Raw genomic sequence first — 24,328 nt, 5'->3', positions numbered from 1 at the left:
CCCCCCCTTCTCTTGAAGATTGCCAAGAGGAACCCCCAGTGAACCCAGTAGACCAAAGAGATGGCAGGGTGGTACGAGACATGATTTGCCAAAATCACTTTAATTAAAACCAGTTAACAGTCAAGTGTTGTTCATTGTTTCTTTATTTCCTGTAACAAAATACATTTGTATTTATTGCTTTAGATTTCATTCAACAACAAATGACAGATTAATGTTCACATACTGTTTCCCACCTTAAGCTGGTGCTCCAGCAATTCAAGTCTGGCATTTTTTAGGTTAAGCCTTTTCTCCTCCATTTGAAGCTGTATAAGGTCCATCTCCATGTCACTTTTTCTGATTTGCTTTTGAAGGTGGACCTTATACAGCTCTTTGGCAGGCAACTAGAAAGACAGAATAATTAAACATGACTGAAAGTCTGTAATACAAACACAGACCAAATATTTAAATGAGGAAGGAGAACTGCAGAACATTTCTTACACTGCTAAGATTCTGTGTGGAGGTAGATGGACCCTCATCTGTATTAAAATCTCCTGCCATATTCTGTAAAATGACAATGACAATTTATTTATTCTCTAATGCAAAAAAGGGGGAATGCATTCTATGCATCATACCTCTATGGGCCTTCCCACATTTTCTGTTTCTGTCACAGCAGAAGTGGTCTCTTCATCGTCAGCCTACAGTAAAAATAAGGAATGCTTGGTCTAGCAAACAGAAACCTAAAGACAATAATCACTTACAACTGTGACAGTGTGTGGTGTTGCAGGAGGATCCAATAATACAATGTGGCCATCAGCAACTGCAAGATAATTAAACCAATAATATAATCATGCATATTCAATACTCAATGTATATTCTTAAACAAATACAACTAATAAAGAAGGACATTAGGAACATCTAAGAGTACTAGTAATAAGATTACAGTATACAGCATATGCAGTCAAAGCAGCATGCATACTGCACAAGTGAATCAATGACTGTAAAATGCATTCAAAATGCCTTTTTAAAATGGTGACAGTGTTGATGATTTTCTTTATTAAAACACTGACAAAAACAGTGAAAACATCAATAAATCATAAGTATTAATATGGTACACCTACATTTTACTAAGCCACTTGTCTTGGTTGCTGAGTCCGATGAACTGCCCCTGGAATCCCATCGACCACAGGTCACCCTTTATTAAGGGACAGTGCCAGCTCCTGGGCAGCTGGGGGGAGGTGGACCCCCACCTGTTTTACGGGCCTCGGCCTTCTTTCTATTGGCTATGTATAGAAAACTAAATTAGGCTACATTAAATACTAAATTACATTGCTGGAGAATGTTTTTGTGTTTCATTTTGACTTAGCTCACACTTCTTCTGGCTCCAGAAGGATTACACCTGATAAAACAAGAAGCCAACATACTAGCCAATTATGTGCATTACTACTGTAATATTAAGAAATGTATGGAGGCCAACAAGTAAATACTTATCTATTTTTACTACATGCCCCAAAGAATTTTTGCGTCACAATGAAAGGGGAAAATAGCCCATTTATAATTTTATAAACTCATGCATTTACTCAGTCCGTTATTTTTTGCAAAGCCAACTCTCTTTCTTTTGCTGATGCAGCAGTATTGCTTTTTTTTTTTTTTTTTTTTTTGTTATAATGAGCTTATAGTCTTCATGAGCAAGCATTAAAACCTCCAACTCAGTTTCACCGAAATATGTAGCTCGCTTTTTTTTCTCCCTGGGTTTCCATGGTGACTCCTGAAATCGGTGATCCATTGAAAAATGTCTTTATGCACTCGCCGTGTGCGCGCATTAACTCTGGGTTACCAATAGGAGGTTAATTAAACTAACTCTTCTCAGGTGTTTTGGAACCGACATACTCATGGTATGCGGGTTTGGGGTAAATCAACCCAGAGGTTATGATTTACCGAATGGTAAGTTAACCAAGCTTTCTGGAATACCCCCCAGGTATAGTAACTTCAATAAACATTAGCCAATTCATGGGTTTCATCCGGTCCCTTTCCACAGGTGTATAAAATCAAGCACACCTAGATTATGAATGCAGACTGCATTGTGCTTGATTAATACACCTGTGGAAAGGGACCGGATGAAATCCATGAATAGATCTTAACTAAAAGTACCATGTGTGGCATAATGATCTGAAAGCCCATTTGTCCTTATTCCTAAATCATGTGACGTCATTCACCTGCGCTGGCATTTAGGCTCGACGTGCGCGACGCGTCTTCTGAACGCTCGCTTGTCTGCTCCCAGCGCGTCTTTTGGGAATTCTCGCCTTTTATTGTTTGCTGCACGCGGTTGTGACTGTTCCGGACGGACAACAACTTCCCATTTGCATTTCATTACCAACGTGTTTTTTTTGCGTCACTTGGATGGCTGTTGTGCGGGCGTCTGTGGACTTCAGGTGCGGGTATGACAGGTTTTAATTTATTGTTGTCGCCTTATTAAAGTGTAGCAACTGGTTAGATGGCAACTCTCCTGCATTTGTTTTGTTAGTTCGCTCGTTGGTGCGTAAACGACGACTGCGTTAAACTATTGAGGGGATGTCCTTTTGGGTGCTTGGCCCCGCAGCTACGGTAGGTCACATCTAATTTCTCCTTTTAAAATGTATATGTGCATATATGGATTGTCTTAACCAATTGTATGAATTTCAGGAGAACTACAGTTCGTGCAATATGTCACTGCTGTTTTGTCATAGGCCAGTTTGACACTGCTGATACAATGTTTTGATACTGCTGTGCTTCATTACATCTTCATATTTTCTGCTAACACACACTTCCTCAAAGGAGATTTTGCCCATCTTATTATAAGACCTCAAATTTATCTTTGTTTTTGATATTTTGTTTGGCAGAAAGAGTCATCTGTGGTTTTCATTTGTTGTGTTTTCTTTTGTGTAACTTCATGTTTTGATTTGTTTTTCTTGGTGAATATAATGTTTGTGAATTGATATTTTTTTTCTTGTTTATTCAGTTGAAGTGTGGATTTATGTGAAAAACATAAATACTACTTTGTTTCGTTGATTTTTGGTAAAAAGATCCTTGAATTAGTTTTCTTTATTCGATTGGGCCTTAGGGTTGAAGATTAAGGCCTTTAGGTGGATGAGTATTGGCCATCCACCTATTAGCTTGTATAACCTCTGATTAATCTTTTCTTCTCTGCGTGGTATTGGTGTGGAGTTCTTTTTCAGGAGCTGTGGTACGTATGTACCTTCTGCAAGGCCGCAGTTTTCTTTTTTGTGAACATGGTATTTGTATTTGACTGATTGAAGCTTGTTCCCTTTTTCCTGTGTATGTCCTTTTATTATAAATTATAATCAAACCCTTTTTGTAATCTTGTATAAATACATGTCTCCATGCTTTTCTGTCATTAGTGGGGAACCTGTGCGTGGGTAATATTCTCTGGGTGAAATTCCCAGGGTGGCGTAGTCTAAATTAAAACATCTAACATATAGTGTCCTTTGTCCCTGTGGTTGCCACACATGGTAAACCGATAATAAGATACGATTAGAGTTAGCATTTAATATTTCCTTAATCACAAAATTCACATTTTGTTAATTTTTTGGGTAAAAAAAGGTGACTACAGATTGAACAAAAGGATGTTAGTGTAACAGTGTTACACTACATTAGCACATGAAAAAAAAACCTGTAATCCAAACCATGTCTGTGAAACCAGGCCTTTATCTTCTAGTGAAGGAAAAGAAAAATAATTGAGCCTGTAATAAACTTTAAAACGATTAAGGACACTTTAAAGTCGAAACTTAAAAGCATAACGGTGAATATAGTCACAAATAAGGACAAATGTTTCATGAGGGGGGGGGGGTCATTTTTTCACAATATAACAGCCTCTACGCAGTCTCAAAGATTATAATGAGCTCTATATTGGAACAAATATCCATAACATTTGGAATGGACAAGGTGCATGACAGCTGTTTGTGTAATAGCCTACTCCTGTAATGGATGATATTAAATGAATACATCTTCAAGCAATGCTTCTCCGTTGCATTATAATGAATCAATTTCAACATAAATGAATACAAATGATGTATATCAAGACAAATGCACACAGTCACACTTTTCAAAACAGCTTTAATTTATGTGCTGGAAATGTAAACGGTTCAATTTCATTCATGCTATATATCCAGTTAAAGTTCACTTGACTACATCATGACGTCATATACGAATCTCATGTCTCACACTCGAATCGGCACAAAATAAACGCAAACACAGAATTCACAAATAAAGTACAACATGAAACACATACAATAACATATACTTGGTATTTCAATCATCTCAGCATTACCAGCATGCGCCCTAATCACGGCACATTATATGCTAACCATGTGCTCAGTTTTCTGTGTCTCTGCAAAGATGAAGTTGCTGATGCGGACTCGGACTGTTGCGGACAGTTGATCTTCATGAACGCCAGAGAGATTATTACATAATTAGAGAGTAGCCTATTTCTTTTTGTTTTGAATAGTTTTGTTTAAAGGTATACATTTCAAGCTTTTTATAATAGATAGCCTATATTTCTCAAATCTGTGAGGCACAAGCTGAGTTTCGGCGCCCTCCAGTTCACGTGGAATGCAATTGACAGTGGTAATGCTGTTTGTGGAGTTGTTTACTCCTCCTCTGCTGAGATCTTCACAGATTTAATATCTTCAGTTGATTTCATCTAAGACTGTGGCTGAACATCATACTAATTTTTAAATAACATATTAACGACATTTTTATGTTCTTGGAATGTTAAATTGTTAATCAAAATTAAGTTGAAAGAACGTTTGTGGAACATCATACCTTTTAAAACACGTTCCTCTAATGTCAAGAAAACAAGATGTTCCCAGAACCAACACTGAATATTGGGAGAACGTTCTTATAACAAAAATCTGTTAGGGGGCCCAGAAAACCTAGTCACGCCACTGGGCTGAACCCAGTGTTTGGTTATAACAATTACGTGGAATGCAATTGATCGTGCCGGCGCCTAACATTGTCTGCTATATATTTGGTTCTTATTAATTAAATACAGGTAATTGGTTGATAAAACATTGATCAAAATTAAGATAGGCCTACAATTTATACAAAACGAAACAAAACTCAATGAAGTGGTCAAAATCATGTCTACTCCATGTCTCTAGACATATTGCACATCTCATAATGTATCATATGTTTCTCATGCTGCATGCTCACTATCATAATCAACATTGATTAAATAAAAAATAATAGCCTATAATATTTAAACATAAATATGAAACTAAATATGTTTTCTTTAATGGCTACAACATACAGTACAGAGACATTTCATGTCTTGTCGTCAGCCACACCATAATGACGTCACAACAACACCAGGATGAGTAAATTATGACTTAATTCTCATTTTAGGGTGAACTATCGCTTTAAGATGAAAGGGAACGTTAACAAATTGCTCCCAACTTCTTTGGAAAAAATATTTTTGCCAACTAATGGAAGATGGAGGATTTGGGGAATATTTTGCCATTCTGTTTGGTGCCGCTTGTGGTGCAGAAATAGCACAATTAACTTAATACAAGGATCTTTATGTGTCTGTTTAGGGAGAATTAGTATAATTCCATATTTCCAATTCCAAACCATAACAAGAGCTGATTTGTATTTTTCTTCATCTTCTCAGGAATGGCAGCACTCCATGAAGCCGTTCTCTCAGGAAACCTGGAGTGTGTGAAGCTCCTGATAAAGTACGGAGCTGACGTTCATCAGAGGGATGAGAACGGATGGACACCACTGCATATGGCGTGCAGCGACGGTTACCCTGAGATTGCACGGTGAGAGTTCACACAAGCAACACCAAAAACCATTAGATTACCCTGTGCTTGCAAAAAAAATGTATTTCAATGACAAAATCACTCATACATCAACACATACATTAACTTATGCACTAAACACAAACAATGAACAATGAACCATGACAATGAATGGACAGTTTAACTCTATAACTATAACAGACAGTATACTGTAAAAACTAAAGGAGCCTCAAATATCCTGTCGGATACTCAAGGAACTTCAAAATGTAATTTAAGTGCCTCAAAGCTCTTTCTCCTATAGTAGGGTTACTGGAGGAGCATTGACATTCTTTGAGGTTCTTGCTGGAACTTATGGGATCCTTTAAGCACTTTGTATTTAGTTCAGAGGTTCTGGAGTCACCTTTTCATTACCATGAGACCTCGAAGTGCTTTGGGGGAAAATAGAGGAACTTGAATGCGATAAAAGGGTTATTGGAAGATCTTTTAACATTTAAGTGGTTCCTGGATGATCTCTTATGTTAAAGCCAGCATCTGGAGGAACCCAATGGTTCTGTGAGGCCAGAATGAGAATATTATTATCCTATTATTATTATTATAGGCTACTTAAGTTTGATTCAGTATAGCCTACATACCCAGGTGAAAAAAGACGTACTATTAAAATTTAAAAATGTACTTGAGTGTGTTTTTAGTAGGCCTACAATACAAATATACTTTAATGCATTTTTAATACATTTAACAGTAGCCTACGTCTTTTTCACCTGGGTAGCTTACATTTATTTAGTATCTATAGGCCTATTTTGTTGATTAATTTAAACCTTAAACAACAACACTAAATTATAATAATATTAATAAGAAGAATTCATTAATTATTATTGAATAAATAATAGTAATAAAATAATAATTTTTACCTACTTCTTCATAATTTATTATTTGACGAACTAGGAGGAGAAAGGTTTTATTCTGTCACGAAACTGCTGCTATTCCTCTACTGTCGTCGCTTCAGTGATCCTCGCGCTGCTCGCGCGCAACAAAGCTCAGCTGATCGACGTCATCGGGTAACGGCTCCATCTGTCGGTACACGATCCGTTCCACCTGCACGATCCGTTCTACGCATGCGTAGAAAACGCCATTGTCCGTTTGAAATACTCTATAACATTTCCCCAGACTTGTTTGTAGTTCTTTCTTCATGTAAGTGCAGATAGTCTAGGCAGAAATGCATATTATGTTCCTTATTGTCATCTGTAAACAACATTGAAGGGATTATTTTCCTCATTTAGATTATATTAGCCTATTGACCCATACTAATACAAAATTACTCAACTTAAAAGTTAACTAATATTAGCAGCTTTTAATAATAAAAAAAACGATACAAACCGTCTTTGACAATACTACAGACCTCAGACCAAAACACGGCAAGTTAAGTAAGTTAAGCCTAATACCATACAGCAATGAATCGCAAACGAGAGTATGGAGGAAGCTGATCATGTATGTTCATGTAACAACTCACAACTCCTTTATTATTTTGGATTGGCAACCACGTAAACACATCGTAATGCATAGTGTAAGCTACATTTAAAAGCATCAAAATAGACCAAAACACAATATCAAAAACACAATACAACTAACGTTACACAAATATGCCGCAAGTTGTGCCGCCTATGTGAAACGGATCGTGCAGGTGGAACGGATCGTGTACCGACACCATCCTCTCATCAAAGCTTCCGCCGTTTGATCGGCTCTCCGTTACAAGGTTTGTAAACTCGCCAAATAAATATAAATACAGAGTCTACTCACTATATAATAAAACACACATATATATAAACTAAATTGATTATACATTACTACTTTTTTACAGTGTTTACCACTCGTTTATTGCACAGTATCTGGTATGAAGGTTTTAGCCGCGATGCTAACTACGTTGATCTAACGTAAGTTAATGAACAAATGGAAATTATTGACTTATTGTCTTAGATTGATTTAGTCATTCAATTCAACATATTCTGTAAAACTGTGTCTTCAAATTGCTGAGATAGCCTAACTAATGTAGCTGATTCCTGCTGTCCTCATTGGCGTTTGTTATGAATAACAAAAGCAGATTAATATAGTTTGGTCTGTTTTTGTTTAGCCTAACTTTACTTACTACATGTGCCCTCATTCTCTCAAATACCATTTTAAAGCCATTTACTGGTCAATAAATATTATGTTGTGAATAATCAGCTTTGTTCTTTTGTTTCCCCAGAACAGCCAGTACATTTCTAAAATAATCTGAACATTTCAGAGGCAACATTGAATTACAGTAAGTTACCTATACACCACATGCAAGTACTTTATTACTATGAACTTTCTCTGTGTGAAATTGTATTGTTTGATTGTGTACTTTTTTAATAAGTTATTCTCTGAAAATCTTCCCTCATGCTCTCAAATCTCATTCATGTTACTCAGAAAAATAATATCACAGGTTTGGAGCTAATAATGCTATGCATTTTTTATAGGCTATACCTTAATCATATGCATTTGAATATAAGACATTTGAACCCTGAATTATAACTTAAAGTTTAGTCTTTTTTGACAAAAAAAAGGAAAAAGCTATTATATGACTTCAGAAGACTTACAACACAACCCATAACACATGAGTTGTGAACTCATTGACTATTTTTAGGATCTTTTCTGGGACATTTTTGGAGCTTAACAATTTTTTACATAAATTGTTGCATTGAATTGAACTAGACAAGTGTACATAAGAATAGTTTGAATGAATTACAAAAAAAATGTATGCTTGTGTTTCATGCAGTGATATTGAATGGTGACGGGTTGCATTATGCCTGAGATCTGCTTTCGGGTTCCACAGACAGAAAGTCAAACAGGTTTGGAACGTCACAAGGCTGAGGAAATTATTAAATAACTTTAATAACCTTACTAACAGTAAATTTTGTACTTTGCAGGGATCTCGGTAAGCTGAAATACAAGTTTGATCAAGAATAAAAATCCTCCTGTAGACCTGAAAATCACTGAAGTGCCTGGACCATCCACCAGAAAAGAGGAAAAGCAAACAGAAAATGAAGCTGATGCACCTTTTCACTTTTCTAACTCGTTAAGTACCTCACGTGTCCCTTGTGAAGATTTTATAATTGATTGCATTTTATGTTGCAGCGAGTAAAGGTGCATCACATTTGTGAATTTCGTGAAATTACACAGCAAAAAGACAAAATTGCTGATCGTGTGGATTCTTATTGAAATGACTGAATTCACCAGTGAACATTCACAGAACAACAGATCATTTTACTGCACCTTAACTCTGTTCAAATGGAAAATGTTTTCTGCTTGTTGTGACATAAGGAATACTGTTTCCGGGTCGAAACCTCTACTTCTACTTTCTCTATCTTGTTTCTAGATATTGAGAATACTCAACAACCATTTATGGGAACTGTTGATTCAAGTCACACATTTAAGCTTTTCAAAAGGCATAGTGTACATTTCAGTCTCCAGTCTCACGGCATCCCAGACTTCAACATTTTATGATTCAAAATAGCTGAATAACTAACCATCTGAGATTTCGGAATAGAGATAAAGGTTAGGATCCTAATTTTCAGGAATATTACAGCACAATGAGTGTATATTAGCACTGTTTGTTGTTTGTTTTTGGCATCTGATAGAGCTTTTGGACTTGGAAACAGTGACGTCAGACTTAACAAGCGGACTGAAACACATGTTTTAAAATTAAGTGAAGATGGACATTTTTAATTAGTCAAAATTGTAATTTTTTACATTGATTTATTTCATGGAACATGTGTTTTCCATGCATTTTGATGAGATGTCTTTTCTTGTGTAGCCTATTGTATACACATGGTTGATTATTCATGTTACTTATGTATTATACTATTTTTTTTGTGTGTGTGTATTCATTGATATTAATCTATTACTAGCTTTTTTTTTCAAGTGCATGGAAGTGTATGTATTAAAATGGATCTAAAATATGTAATAAACAATTCTTATTTTGTATTTGGTTCAGTTTGTTTATTATAATAGAAGTTAATGGTGGTAACCATAGTAACAACATGAAATTAATTTAATACAAATAAAATAAAATTGAAATTTGGTTCCTGGAGGCACCCACAGTGGTTCCACACAGTGCCTTATATAAGAGTTCCTCAGGAAACCTGTGTGGTTCCTCAGAGAACCGCCCCTTTTTAAAGGGTGCCTAGAGGATCTACAGACGGTTCCGCCGGTGTGGCAAAGTGAAGAACCCCAAAAGGTTCCTCCAGGCACCTTTTATTTTTACAGTGTAGATTTAAACTGAGAGAGAGAGTCTGAGCCCTGAACATTATCAGGAAGGCTATTCCAGAGTTTAGGAGCCAAATGTGAAAACGCTCTCCCTCCTTTAGTGGACTTAGAAATCCTAGGTACTACCAGAAGCCCAGAGTTTTGTGATCTTAAAGAAAGAGATGGATTGTAGGGTGATAGAAGATCAGTTAAATACAGGAGCTAAACCACTCAGGGCCTTATAGGTCAGTAGCAATACTTTTAATCTATACAGAACTTAATAGGTTACCAGTGTAGATACGATAAAATTGGGGTTGGTCAGAATTATTGGCACCCCTGGTAAATATGATCAAAGATGGCTGTAAAAATAAATCTGCATTGTTTATCCTTTTGATATTTCATTAAAAACCTTTCATTGAAGTAAAATGATAAAAGTAGGGAAAATCACGTTATGAAATATTTTTTTTCTCCAAAACACGTTGGCCACAATTATTGGCACCCCTAGAATTTTTTTAGAAGTAATTAAAATGTCTCTGAAGTATATTCCCATTAATATTTTCACAATTCACTATGAAACTTCTTAAGGGCCAAAATCGCTGCTCAGCGGTGCTCGTGAACTTCATTTCCTTGACGACTCACTCGCTCACTCACTCACTCACTCACTCACACACACACACACACACACACACACACACACACACACGCACGCACGCACGCACGCACGCACGCACGCACGCACGCACGCACGCACGCACGCACGCACGCACGCACGCACGCACGCACGCACACACACACACACACACACACACACACACACACACACACACACACTGCTGCATCTCAGCCACTGCACAAACCGTTCATTCTATTTTTAAATCACATCTTGCACATTTCAAGCAACGTATGTTTTCATGTGGTATCTAAATTTTAATTTGCTCTGTTTATCATTTTTAACGTTTGCTTCATATTTCCACAAATATGTTTAGAAATTTTCTCTCCAATATTACATGGCATCTGTATGAATGTGACGGTGAATCTGTATGTGTTTCCATTTCCTTCCACAAGAGGTCACCACAATCATGAATAAAAACTTGGCTATATGATGTCCCTCAGATGGTTAAGAATAGATATATGCCAATAGACAATCTAAAATATAATACATTTGCAGCAGATGTAACAATTACATGACAGTTTACAGATGTGTTTATGCATTAACATAACATGAGCACTTGAGCCTAATCTGCTGTTGACAATATCTAGACCATTTCTCCATCAGCAGAAACCATGAATACAGTTAAATAATTTTTTACAATCACATAAAATCAAGAGCAAGGCATGCAACTGATTTTATTTGTCTTTCTGGAGTTAATAAAACACTTTGTTGGAATTAATAATGATATTGCACATAGGCAAGGCAAGGCACTTTTATTTCTAAAGCACGTTTAAAACAGCCACTTCTGACCAAAGTGCTCCATAAACTGACAAGAGAATACAATACAATACAATACAATACAATACAATAAAGTAAAATACAATACAATACAATACAATACAATACATAAACTGACAGGTAAATACACTAATTATTAAGACTACATTGATCCAAATGCCAGAGAAAAAAGACAAGAAAGATACAGTATAGTGTAATAAAGACATATTAGTGTAATATACTATCTTTATAACTTTTACATTACATTTACATAATTCATTTAGCAGACGTTTTTATCCAAAGCGACTTACAAATGAGAACAATAGAACAGTTAAACTAAAAGTAGGACAACAATATGCAAGTGCTATGACCTTTCTCGGTTTAATCCAATGAATTACATATTTTTTATTTTTTTAAATAATAGAATAGAAGAGAATAGAAGAAAAAGTGTTAGTATTACTGGATCAAGTGCTGTCGAAAAAGATGCGTCTTCAGCCGTTTCTTGAAAGTAGCTATATGGACTCAGCAACTCTGGTTGAGTTAGGCAGATCATTCCACCAGCAGGGAACAGTCATGGTAAAGGTCAGAGAAAGAGATTTTGTGCCTCTTTGAGATGGCACCGCAAGATGTTGTTCGCTTGCAGAGCGCAAGTTTCTGGATGGCACATAAGTCTGAAGTAATGAGTTTAGGTAAAAGGGAGCAGAGCCAGTGGTTGTTCTGTAGGCAAACGTCAGTGACTTGAATTTGATGCGAGCGGCAACTGGCAACCAGTGCAATTTTGTGAGGAGAGGAGTGACGTGTGCTCTCTTCATCTTGTTAAAGACCACTCTGGCTGCAGCATTTTGGATCAATTGCCGAGGTTTGACAGTGCAAGCTGGAAGACCAGCCAGGAGAGCATTCCAATAGTCCAGTCTGGATAGAACAAGTGCTCGGACAAGGAGTTGAGTAGCATGCTCTGATAGGAAGGGCCTGATCCTCCTGATGTTGTATAAGGCAAATCTGCAGGACCGGGCAGTTCTAGCAATGTGGTCTGTGAAGTTCAATTGATCATCAATTACAACTCCAAGGTTCCTGGCTGACCTTGATGGAGTTATGGATGACGAGCCTAGCTGAATGGTGAAGTTGTGATGAAGTGTTGGGTTGGCCGGGACCACAAGTAGCTCTGTCTTTGCAAGGTTTAGTTGAAGGTGGTGGTCCTTCATCCAGCCAGAAATGTATATCAGGCAGGCTGAGATACGATCAGCTACCGTCGGATCATCAGGCTGGAATGAGTGGTAGAGTTGTGTGTCATCAGCATAGCAGTGATAGGAAAAACCATGTTTCTGAATCACAGATCCTAGTGATGTCATGTAGATGGAGAAGAGAAGTGGTCCAAGCACTGAGCCCTGAGGCACTCCAGTAGCTAGATTTTGGGTCTTAGACACCACATCCCTCCATGACACCCTAAAGGACCTACCTGAGAGGTAAGACTTGAACCATTGGAGCGCGGTTCCCGAGATGCCCTTCATTTTTAGGATTGACAGGAGGATCTGGTGATTAACTGTGTCAAAGGCAGCAGACAGATCCAGCTGGATGAGAACTGAAGATTTGAAAGCTGCTCTTGCCAGTCTCAGAGCTTCAATTACTGAGAGCAGGGCAGTCTCAGTTGAGTTTCCACTTTTGAAACCAGACTGATTGTTGTCCAAGAGGTTGTTCTGTGTAAGGAATGAAGAGATCTGGTTGAAAACAACTCGTTCAAGTGTTTTTCGCGACAAATGGAAGAAGAGATACCGGTCTGTAATTTTCCAGATGTGCTGCATTTAGAGTGGGTTTCTTAAGCAGTGGGGTTACCCGAGCCAGCTTAAATGCTGTGGGAAAGGTACCAGTGTGAAGAGAGGTGTTTATGATGTGCGTGAGTGCGGGTATAACTGAGGATGAAATGACTTGAAGTACATGAGTGGGAATAGGATCAAGCGGACAGGTGGTAGGGCGATTGGAAAGGAGGAGTTTGGAGACTTCTGCCTCTGAAAGTAGAGAGAAGGAGGGTAATATGTGTGTGTTAGCTGGTAAAATGTGTGTGTGTGTCAATTTGTGGATTGGTAAATTGGCTGATGGTAGTTGTTTTATTTATGAAGAATGTGGCAAAATCGTCAGCTGTTAGGGTTGATGAAGGAGGAGGAGGAGAGTTGAAAAGAGAGATATACAACTACAAAATGGATTTTAATAGGGCTAGTGATGGTAATTGAATGTGATTCAAATGAGCTGTTGTCACACAGAGGTGGTAAAGGATCAAGTTTCCAATCGTTTGAGGTGAACAGACCAGTACCTCCACCCCTTCCAGTCAGGCGAGGGGTGTGTGAGAAAGTGAAGTTAGTGGAGAGGGCAGCCGGTGTGGCAGTGTCCTCTGGTCTGATCCAGGTCTCAGTCAGGGCCAGTAGGCTGAGACCTGAATGACTAGAAATAGATGTAATGAAATCAGCTTTGTTTACAGGGGACTGGCAAATTCCAGAGATGAATAGGAAAAGAGAATATAGTACTAGAAGACACAGGAAAGGTACGCAGGTTGTAAGGATCGCACTGCCTCCGACGTGTGATATTTGATTTACGTATGTTAGTAATAATAGGGATTTGAAAACAGTGTCAGAGAGCTCACAAACAGAAAGATCAGATGAAAAGTTGAGTAGAAGAGAAAGGAAACAACAAGAGAATTAAATAAACAACAAGAAATTAATACTCAAGTGCCTTGTCGGTGTCCTTGCTCGGTGGAGTCGCACAGGTAGAGTCGTTGGTCTTTACACTCTTCGGTCTTCACACAATGAGAGCTTCACACGAGGGCTGCCGCGGTGCACTAACCTATTTTATACACGCCTAATACCTCGTTATTGAATACAGCAGGCCACGCCCTACTATTTAGCCAAGCGAAACTCAAAAGTCACGACACACAAACAAATGCCACGTGGGCATGCGTTTTACCAGAGTAAAACACGGTAAATAAAACAAAGTTTCCTAGCAACAAAGAACCGCGCTAAAATCTACTGGGAAAAATAAACACTCACAGACTGATGTTCTCTCCTGTTGTTCGACTGCTTCTTCTAACAAGTACTAGCAGATGGGTAGAATAAATACTTTAACTGGCTTTGGCCAGATTTACTTCTAACTTCATTGAACAGTTTCAGAAAATCATAAGTTCTCTTATTTAATGACAAATCACTCTGTCTGTAACCATCCATCCATCCATCCAAACAGAATGTCACTGAATTTAAAGCAGAGAAAATAAATGGCAATTAAAGGTCACAGAAAGGTTACTTTGTGGTATTTCAACCGCATCTGTCCCTGACTTTGGCATGTACCACCTCATTATTCTTTAAAGAGTCTTTGAGGCAGTCTGAAATGCTCTGTAAAGAATTAAAATATTTAAACAAACTAGGAAATGGCAGACGGTTAATAAAATAAATGGTTCATGTCTGTAATAAATTATCAGTGCCAATATTCAGAGCTGAAACGAAGCAGCCGATCAAAGCTCCTCCTTCACTAAGTAGACAACAGAAAGAGGCTTATGGGTCATTTCTCTGAAGTACAACAGAATGTGTGTTCTGCTCTTCTCCAGGACAAGATTAGGATCCGTAAGATCTGACAAGCTATGAATCGTTCATTCACTAGCGCAGCAAATTTGCCTTTGATATTATGCGTTATCTCTCCATACAGTATAAATGACACACAGGCCCAAAATTTTAACAAAAGTAGCTCTCCTTCAGATCATGCAAGATAATTTTTTCATGTATTCATTCATGAAACTTCAGAGTGAATCTCACAAAGCCTGTCCAGAACAAATCAAAAGTACAAACATATTAAAGTAGGCATAAAATGGAAGTTGCAATAGTGTATTCGAGTGAAACGGCTTCTGGAATGTGAAAAATGTAGGGTGGGACTTGATCTCTTCCTTTAGATATTGATTGGATCATAGAAAGTTGGGTGTTGCTAATTAAGGGTACGTTTATGCAACAAAAATATGCTTAAAACTGAGAAGTTTTTCCTTTGAGTTTTTCGTGTACAGACATTGTCAAAACGATCTCCATTCACACAGATCCGAGAAAACCACTAAAAACACTGTATTCTGCTGCCAGGCCATTAGATGACGATGAAACACTAAAGATTGAACATGTAATATGCATGTGCATGACGTCATCGTCTTCAGAGATCCACGTTTTTGTTGTTTACATGGAGACCGTTTTCAGAAACTTGCACTTTGAAACCAGTTTTCAAAAGTTTGTGATTTCAGGCACCCAAAACGCCATTGTTGTGTAAACGAGCGGCCAAAACACATTAAAAGCGTTTGTCCACTTGAACCACTTGTCACATGAGAGTATCCGACTAGAGAAAGAAGAACACAGATTTACTTAGATGAGTTCGTAACTGAAGACAGTGATAGTGATGGGGTTCATATCACGGTAGACTACTGCTGCAGAGTGGTGTGTGGCATTCCACAGACTTTTTGGGGAGCAATGGGGTCAGCTAACTCAAAAGAATGGGTAAAAGCCATGGATGAGGAAATCCAGTCCTTGAACGAGAACAAAACCTTTACCCCGACCACACTGCCAAATAGGCAAGAAAACAGTGGGGGGTAGATGGGTTTACTCTATCAAGACTGATGTAGATGGAAAAGACAAATACGAAGCACGCTTTGTGGCCAAGGGTTACATCCAGAGAATGGGAGTAGACTATGGGAGACGTTTTCACCCACGGCAGACTTGACGAGTGTAAGGGTGGTGCTACAGAAAGCAGCACAGGAGAATTTACTCCTGCACCAAATGGACGTAAAAACAGCGTACTTGCACGCTCCCATAGACTATGAGATCTACATCAATCCACCAGAGGGTTATCAAGAGAAAGAGGGTATAGTTTATAAGCTAGAGAAATCACTTTATGGTTTAAAACAATCCGGGCGAAATTGGAATAGGGTTTTGCACGATTGTCTAACTGAGGATGGGTTCACACAAAACCCAGCCGGACCACTGTGTTTATGCTAAAGAGTCGAAAGAAGGAAAGGTGATCATAATCATATGGGTCGATGACTTAATCATTGCAGCAAGCAATAAAGAGAGACTGAAAAAGGTGAAATAAATACTTGCAGAAAAGTTTAAAATGAAAGATCTGGGTAAACTCAAACATTTATTGGGTATCAATTTCAGTCAGTCAGATGGGTGTGTAAAGATGTCACAGGAAAGGTACACTATAACAAGATACTACAGCGTTTTAATATGCAAGACTGTAGGACCAGAGAAACACCCTGTGAGCAAAAGCTAGAGTATACTGAGGATGCAGTAAAGATGGAAGATGTCAGGGTGTACATGGAGGCTGTGGGAAGTCGTATATACCTGACTATTTGTACCAGACCAGATTTAAGTTTTGTGGTGAGCAGGTTATCACAGTACTTTGCTGAGCCTACAGAGGAACAGTGGGTCACTGTGAAGCATGTACTTAGGTATCTCAAAGGCACAGCAGAGAAAGGTTTAAGTTTTAGGAGAAACGACAGTGAGAAGCTAGGTATACAGGCCTACAGTAATGCTGACTGGGTGGATGATACCAGTGACAGATGCAGTACCACGGGATACTGTGTGAGCCTTAGTCAGAACAGCTCCCTGGTCTCGTGGTAGACTAGAAAGCAGCCTACTGTTGCGCTATCCACATGCGAGGCGGAATATATGGCCCTGGCTTCAACCATACAGGAGAGTTTATACCTAGAGCAGTTACTGGGAGGTATAGATAACTACAAGTACACACAAACTATAGTACATGAGGACAATCAGGGAACAATCGCTCTCGCCAAAATCCCTGTAAACAGACAGAGATGTAAACATATCGACATAATGTACCACTTTATCAGGTCTACTGTGAATGAGGGAAGAGTGACTTTGATGTATTGTTCTACTGATAACATGATTGCTGATGTAATGACCAAACCTGTAAATAAGTTGAAACTGAAGAGGGTTGCAGGTGCTCTTTTTGGAGGTTGATATGTGTATGACAGGGGTCCACATTCATTCTGTCAATGTTGCTTTTTTTTATGAAACTTACCCACATTGATAAAAAAGAATGCATAAAGCTACAATACGTTTTTGTTGTTGTTTAAAGGCAGAGGGTCTGTTCTTTCTTTTGATGTATTGTATGTTCAATATTCATACAATAAAATTATTCTGGTGGTGGCCGGAAACTAAAAAAAATAATAAATAAAAAACACTTGCGGGGAAAGAGTTAAACCATTATACAAAATAAATTAATAGATAAAAAAAAAAAAAAAAAGAAGAATTTCTAAAAATTCTTTAGAAATGTTGGCCCATATTGATAGGATAGCATCTTGCAGTTGATGGAGATTTGTGGGATGCACATCCAGGGCACGAAGCTCCCGTTCCACCACATCCCAAAGATGCTCTAATGGGTTGAGATCTAGTGACTGTGGGGGCCATTTTAGTACAGTGAACTCATTGTCATGTTCAAGAAACCAATTTGAAATGATTCGAGCTTTGTGACATGGTGCATTATCCTGCTGGAAGTAGCCATCAGAGGATGGGTACATGGTGGTCATAAAGGGATGGACATGGTCAGAAACAATGCTCAGGTAGGCCGTGGCATTTAAACGATGCCCAATTGGCACTAAGGGGCCTAAAGTGTGCCAAGAAAACATCCCCCACACCATTACACCACCACCACCAGCCTTCACAGTGGTAACAAGGCATGATGGATCCATGTTCTCATTCTGTTTACGCCAAATTCTGACTCTACCATCTGAATGTCTCAACAGAAATCGAGACTCATCAGACAAGGCAACATTTTTCCAGTCTTCAACTGTCCAATTTTGGTGAGCTCGTGCAAACTGTAGCCTCTTTTTCCTATTTGTAGTGGAGATGAGTGGTACCCGGTGGGGTCTTCTGCTGTTGTAGCCCATCCGCCTCAAGGTTGTGCGTGTTGTGGCTTCACAAATGTTTTGCTGCAAAGTTGCTCTTCTATCAGCTTGAATCAGTCGGCCCATTCTCCTCTGACCTCTAGCATCAACAAGGCATTTTCGCCCACAGGACTGCCGCATACTGGATGTTTTTCCCTTTTCACACCATTCTTTGTAAACCCTAGAAATGGTTGTGCGTGAAAATACCAGTAACTGAGCAGATTGTGAAATACTCAGACCGGCCCGTCTGGCACCAACAACCATGCCACGAGCAAAATTGCTTAAATCACCTTTCTTTCCCATTCTGACATTCAGTTTGGAGTTCAGGAGATTGTCTTGACCAGGACCACACCCCTAAATGCATTGAAGCAACTGCCATGTGATTGGTTGATTAGATAATTGCATTAATGAGAAATTGAACAGGTGTTCCTAATAATCCTTTAGGTGAGTGTATATATATATATATATATATATATATATATATATATATATATATATATATATATATATATATATATACAAAATTATATTTCATATTTTCTATAGATCATGAAGACAATGAAGCACTCATGCATTAGAATTACCATTAGGAATATAATGAATTTCAAGATAATGCATATTAAAGATAGGGGGAAATGTGTTCAATAGTTATGAAAATAATGTAATTAAAAAATTACCAAAAAGTATTCTCCATGGCCTTGAACTTTCAGAACCAACTTTTCTTCTACACTTGAAACATTTGCTCATGTGCAGCTGAAAGGAATAAAACCACTGACTGCCGTTATTCTAAAGCTTTCATGTCTGTTAGTTAATCGTCTGAATGTTGCAGTCGGATCTTGGATACGCTGTTAAACTGGGCTTCAGAGAAGAGTTCACAACCAGTGTTAACTGGTGAGTGTTGAGGAGACGGTGGGAGGACATCTGCTGCGTTCTGCTCCACCAGATGCAGAGCCTCTAAGCAATCGGGTTTTTACAGCCAAACACAGAATGGCTTTTCTGTTGCAGAATATTTTGCTATGAGGCTGTGCGGTCCAACACGTGAGAGCTCGTTCACATTATAGAGCTTCTGGCTGAAGCGTAAAACATGACGACTGAAAGTGTGCGCTGAGTGAATCATCACTTTACATAAAAAAACTTACAAAGATAGGCTCACTACATAAAAACACCTAAAATGTTTTTATTTAATATATATATATATATATATATATATATATATATTTGAGCTGGGAAACATTAGTCCTATCCAACAACTAAACTGGATGAAAAACTATCAGCATGCTTAACTTTATAAAGCATACTGTATCTTATTAGATAGAATTGATAATTTTCTAAGGCCTCTAAATTATAGACACGATTAAAACTGCTGAAAAACATTGAATTGAACACAAAACTAATGTCTTTCAGAATATGGGGTTTGTTTATTGCTTCGGGCCCCTCGGTTGAGATCCCTCAGGAACACTGTTGGGAAGTGAACTTTCATCAGATCCATGTACTGAATGTGCTCATGTGGCTTTAAGGAGATAGATTAGTAACAATGTTAGAAATGCAACTGTTATAAAAAGCCAATCAAATAACCGACTCTCTCTTTTATCTTTTATTGTGTTTTTACACCACTCTTCCAGATAAACATGCCCTGGTCCCTGGTGCTCTTTGCGTTTTGGTCAAAAATGACCAATAATTTTTTTTTTTTTTTTTAATGAAATGAATGTTACAAATTTTGAGTTCGATAATGTTTTTCATTTAATGTTTTGTATTTTTAGTGGATTTAATGGTACTAAATTATATTTACATTATAATTATAATCCATTTATTTACTTTTTGAGGATAGACCTGAAAATTAAATCTCCAACTTAAACTGTCGTAAATCTTGAATGCTTTAGAGCATTGGCAGATTGGCAGATTATTGCTGAAGTGAAAAATACAGAATTTTACGTTTATTGTTATGAAAAATGTGCAAAAATACTATTTAATTTATTATTTTTTTGACCGAAGAGCACCAGAGGGTGAAACCGATGAAAACTTATATATACCATAACCGTGACACTTATATATTAACATATTATATATGCATATACTATAGACATATTCAATGTATATGTCCCAGACTTACTTATATCACTTATGATATAGGATAATATACATGCTTTAGAGCATTGTCAAGGTAATGGCCATCTTCGATTCTCTTGTTCTTTGTTAATTTCACATAATCCTGTATTTCAGTTAGACGCATTGGCACTTTAGAGAAATAGCCGCGAACGAAACACATGTAAATGTTTATAGCAATCTAATTTGCACGTAACTTAAGCCCTTGCTCCTAGTACTTTAGATTTGACACATTTTGCCGTTATTGACTTAATTGCTCGAACGAAACAGCTGTACTCACTCAAGCGGTGAGAGCATTATCTGTATATCTGTGTAATTTGCACGCTGTCGCGGAAGCGTCAGCGGAAGCGTTCAGGCTCCTCGTGTGAAGACCGACTCGGGTAAAGACCAGCGACTCTACCTGCGCGACTCCACCGAGCAAGGACACCAGAAAGGCACTTACGTATCTCCTCTTCCCTTTTTCTTCCCTCTACTTATCTTATTGTTCACCTTAATCAACATGTGCTTTCAATACATTCCTGTTATCTCTTGGCAACGTCCTTTCATCACGCGCAATAGACAGCGCAATATTGCCAATCTGCGTCCCATCCTCACATACTCCTCTCTCTCTTTCCGTGGGTCTATGGAATTGTCGGTCAGCAGTCAATAAAGCTGACTTCATTCCAGCCTTTGCATCTCATTCTACTCTTAGTATCTTGGGGCTGACTGAGACCTGGATTCGTCCAGAAGACTCAGCAACCCCTGCTGCTCTCTCTAGCAATTTCTCCTTCTCCCACTCCCCTCGCCAGTCTGGGAGAGGTGGGGGTACAGGGCTTCTCGTTTCTAACAATTGCAAATACTCCACGCTCTCTTCTCTATGCAACAACAACTCATTTGAATATCATGCTATTACACTTACAACTCCCATTAAAATCCATATTGTAGTCATTTATCGCCCCCCAGGTCAGCTGGGTAACTTTGTAGATGAGCTGGATGTGCTGCTGTCCACTTTCCCTGAGGACGGCACCCCACTACTAGTCTTCGGTGACTTCAACATTCATCTCGAAAAGCCACATGCAACAGACTTCACCTCTCTCCTAGCCTCTTTCGATCTCAAACGACTCATCACCACAGGTACTCACAAATCAGGCAACCAACTGGACCTGGTTTACACACGCAACTGCACCACAGAAAACATCCTGGTGACACCTCTCCACGTTTCAGATCATTTCCTCATTACTTTCAGTCTACAACTCTCTACCCCTGCACCACCACCCCCACCACCAGTCACTTTCAGACGAAACCTGCGCTCACTTTCCCCCTCCCATCTTTCCTCTGCCGTATCATCCTCTCTTCCCCCACCCTCACAATTCTCATCTCTGGATGTGAATACCGCAACGGACACCTTATGCTCCACTCTAATCTCTTCTCTAGACATTATCTGCCCTCTCTCCTCCAGGCCAGCACGCGCTACTCCCTCTAACCCCTGGTTATCTGAGGTTCTTCGGGAACACCGGACCGAACTCAGGGCAGCGGAGAGGAAATGGCACAAATCAAAAGACGCATCTGACCTGAGTATGTATCAATCTCTCCTCTCCTCCTTTTCTGTTGATGTTCATGCTGCAAAATCTTCATACTTCCACAACAAGATCAACAGCTCCTCCAACACACGATTACTCTTCAAGACATTCAACTCTCTCCTCTGTCCACCTCCACCACCACCCGCCTCCTCCTTAACTGCTGACGATTTTGCGCACTTCTTCACCAACAAAACAACAGCTATCAGCAGTCAGTTTTCAGCTCCACACACACAGGAACCCAGACCGACCCCTTCCACAGCCAATACCCCTCTGTCCTCCTTTTCTTCGCTAACCGAGGAAGAAGTATCTACACTTCTCCTCTCCAGTCACCCTACCACCTGCCCGCTTGACCCCATCCCCTCACACCTTCTACAAGCCATCTCTCCCACACTTCTACCATCACTCACACACATCATCAACTCATCCCTCCATACTGGCACCTTCCCTACAGCATTCAAGCAGGCTCGGGTTACTCCACTGCTCAAAAAACCCACGCTAAACACATCATTTGTAGAGAATTACAGACCTATCTCTCTCCTACCATTCATTGCGAAGACACTTGAAAGAGCTGTCTTCAACCAACTAACATCCTTCTTGTCTCGAAACAACCAGCTGGATGTCAACCAATCTGGCTTCAAGAAAGGACATTCAACTGAGACTGCATTACTGTCAGTCACAGAAGCCCTACGGATCGCAAAAGCTGCTTCCAAATCTTCAGTCCTCATTCTCCTGGATCTGTCTGCTGCCTTCGACACGGTGAATCATCAGATCCTTATGTCCACCCTCTCATCACTGGGCATCACAGGAACTTCACTCCACTGGTTTGAGTCCTATCTCACAGGTAGGTCCTTCAAGGTCGCATGGAGAGGTGAGGTATCCAGAGCACATCAGCTGACCACAGGTGTTCCCCAGGGTTCAGTTCTTGGTCCCCTCCTCTTCTCCATCTACACCACATCACTGGGACACATCATACAGGCACACGGTTTTTCCTACCACTGCTATGCTGATGACACGCAGCTCTTCCTCTCTTCAACCAGATGATCCCACAGTAGCTGCACGGGTCTCAAGCTGTCTGGCGGACATCTCCACATGGATGAAGGAACATCACCTGCAGCTCAACCTGGCAAAGACTGAGCTTCTCGTCCTCCCTGCCAATCCGTCTCTACAGCACGACTTCACCATCCAGCTAGAGTCATCATTAATCACCCCATCAAGATCGGTCAGAAATCTTGGAGTAACGTTTGATGACCAGCTGACCTTCACAGATCACATTTCAAAGACAGCTCGATCATGCAGGTTTGCACTGCACAACATCAGGAAAATCAGGCCTTTCCTAACTGAGCATGCAACACAACTTATCGTCCAGGCCCTGGTCATCTCTAGGCTTGACTACTGCAATGCTCTTCTGGCTGGACTTCCAGCATGTGCAACCAAACCCCTACAGATGATCCAGAATGCTGCAGCTCATCTTGTCTTCAACGAGCCCAAGAGGGCCCACGTCACTCCTCTGTTCATCTCTCTGCACTGGCTACCTCTCGCTGCTCGCATCAAGTTCAAGGCACTGACGCTTGCTTACAGAACTATCACAGGCTCAGCTCCCTCCTACTTTCACTCACTCCTACGAGTCTACATCCCTACCAGACACCTACGATCGGTCAACGAGCGACGTCTCGTGGTTCCATCACAGAAAGCCACAAAATCACTTTCCAGAACATTCTCATTCACAGTTCCATGCTGGTGGAACGCTCTCCCCACCCTCATCCGGAATGCAGAATCCCTGACAACATTCAAAAGACAGCTGAAAACCAATCTCTTCCGTGAGCACTTAACCTTATAGAAAAAAAAAGAAAAAAAAGAAAAAAAAAGAAAAAAAAGAAGAAAAAAAAAATTTTCCTTTCCCTTTGAAACATCACTTATCAGGCTTATGCTACTCTGAATAATACCTGAACTTCGTATTTTGAGCACTTCTTGCGTTGTTGTTGCTTTTGCCTCTTTATGATGACTCGCTGAATTTTGTCCTAATTTGTAAGTCGCTTTGGACAAAGGCGTCTGCTAAATGACTAAATGTAAATGTAAATGTAAATATCATATATGACCTTGGACCACAAAACCAGTCCATTTGTGTTTGCGATTTTGCGGCATTCACTCACAAAAATATATTTACGGTAGGAAATTTACAAAATATCTTCATGGAACGTGATATTTACTTAATATCCTAATGATTTTTGGCATGAAATAAAAATCGATAATTTTGACTCATACAACGTATTGTTGGCTATTGCCA

General features: G+C 39.2%; 1 protein-coding gene and 3 long non-coding RNA genes across 8 annotated transcripts; 3 read left to right on the top strand and 1 right to left on the bottom strand.

The window, feature by feature from the left end:
- Window positions 1-273: 273 nt before the first annotated feature.
- LOC309513536 lies at window positions 274-690 on the bottom strand. The gene is made up of 3 exons (XR_014211463.1): window positions 612-690; window positions 478-540; window positions 274-380 (listed from the first exon to the last, which is right to left on the bottom strand). It is a non-coding gene; the product is annotated as an uncharacterized lncRNA (long non-coding RNA).
- A 1,313-nt stretch (window positions 691-2,003) lies between these two features.
- LOC309493695 lies at window positions 2,004-6,843 on the top strand. Of its 3 annotated transcripts, XR_014204032.1 has the most exons (4): window positions 2,004-2,414; window positions 2,501-2,580; window positions 5,645-5,795; window positions 6,717-6,832. It is a non-coding gene; the product is annotated as an uncharacterized lncRNA (long non-coding RNA). The 3 variants fall into 3 exon arrangements; XR_014204030.1 differs by having other exon boundaries at window positions 2,004-2,580; window positions 6,778-6,843; XR_014204031.1 differs by having other exon boundaries at window positions 2,004-2,580; window positions 6,717-6,836.
- Window positions 6,844-7,461: 618 nt separating this feature from the next.
- LOC309480725 lies at window positions 7,462-9,773 on the top strand. Of its 3 annotated transcripts, XR_014199758.1 has the most exons (4): window positions 7,462-7,524; window positions 7,630-8,070; window positions 8,566-8,638; window positions 8,717-9,773. It is a non-coding gene; the product is annotated as an uncharacterized lncRNA (long non-coding RNA). The 3 variants fall into 3 exon arrangements; XR_014199759.1 differs by lacking the exon at window positions 7,462-7,524 and having other exon boundaries at window positions 7,563-8,070; XR_014199760.1 differs by lacking the exons at window positions 7,462-7,524; window positions 7,630-8,070 and having other exon boundaries at window positions 8,163-8,638.
- A 12,883-nt stretch (window positions 9,774-22,656) lies between these two features.
- Window positions 22,657-23,926, top strand: LOC309512178 (uncharacterized protein). The gene is made up of 2 exons (XM_082187642.1): window positions 22,657-22,885; window positions 23,082-23,926. Exons 1-2 carry the CDS (start codon window positions 22,819-22,821, stop codon window positions 23,879-23,881), a joined length of 867 nt encoding a protein of 288 aa, XP_082043768.1. The 5' UTR covers window positions 22,657-22,818; the 3' UTR covers window positions 23,882-23,926.
- Window positions 23,927-24,328: the final 402 nt, after the last annotated feature.

Source organism: Leuciscus leuciscus (genome assembly GCF_965113295.1).
Source record: "Leuciscus leuciscus genome assembly, chromosome: 1".
Lineage (NCBI taxonomy): Eukaryota > Metazoa > Chordata > Actinopteri > Cypriniformes > Leuciscidae > Leuciscus > Leuciscus leuciscus.
This window is presented reverse-complemented; position numbering and strand designations above follow the sequence as displayed.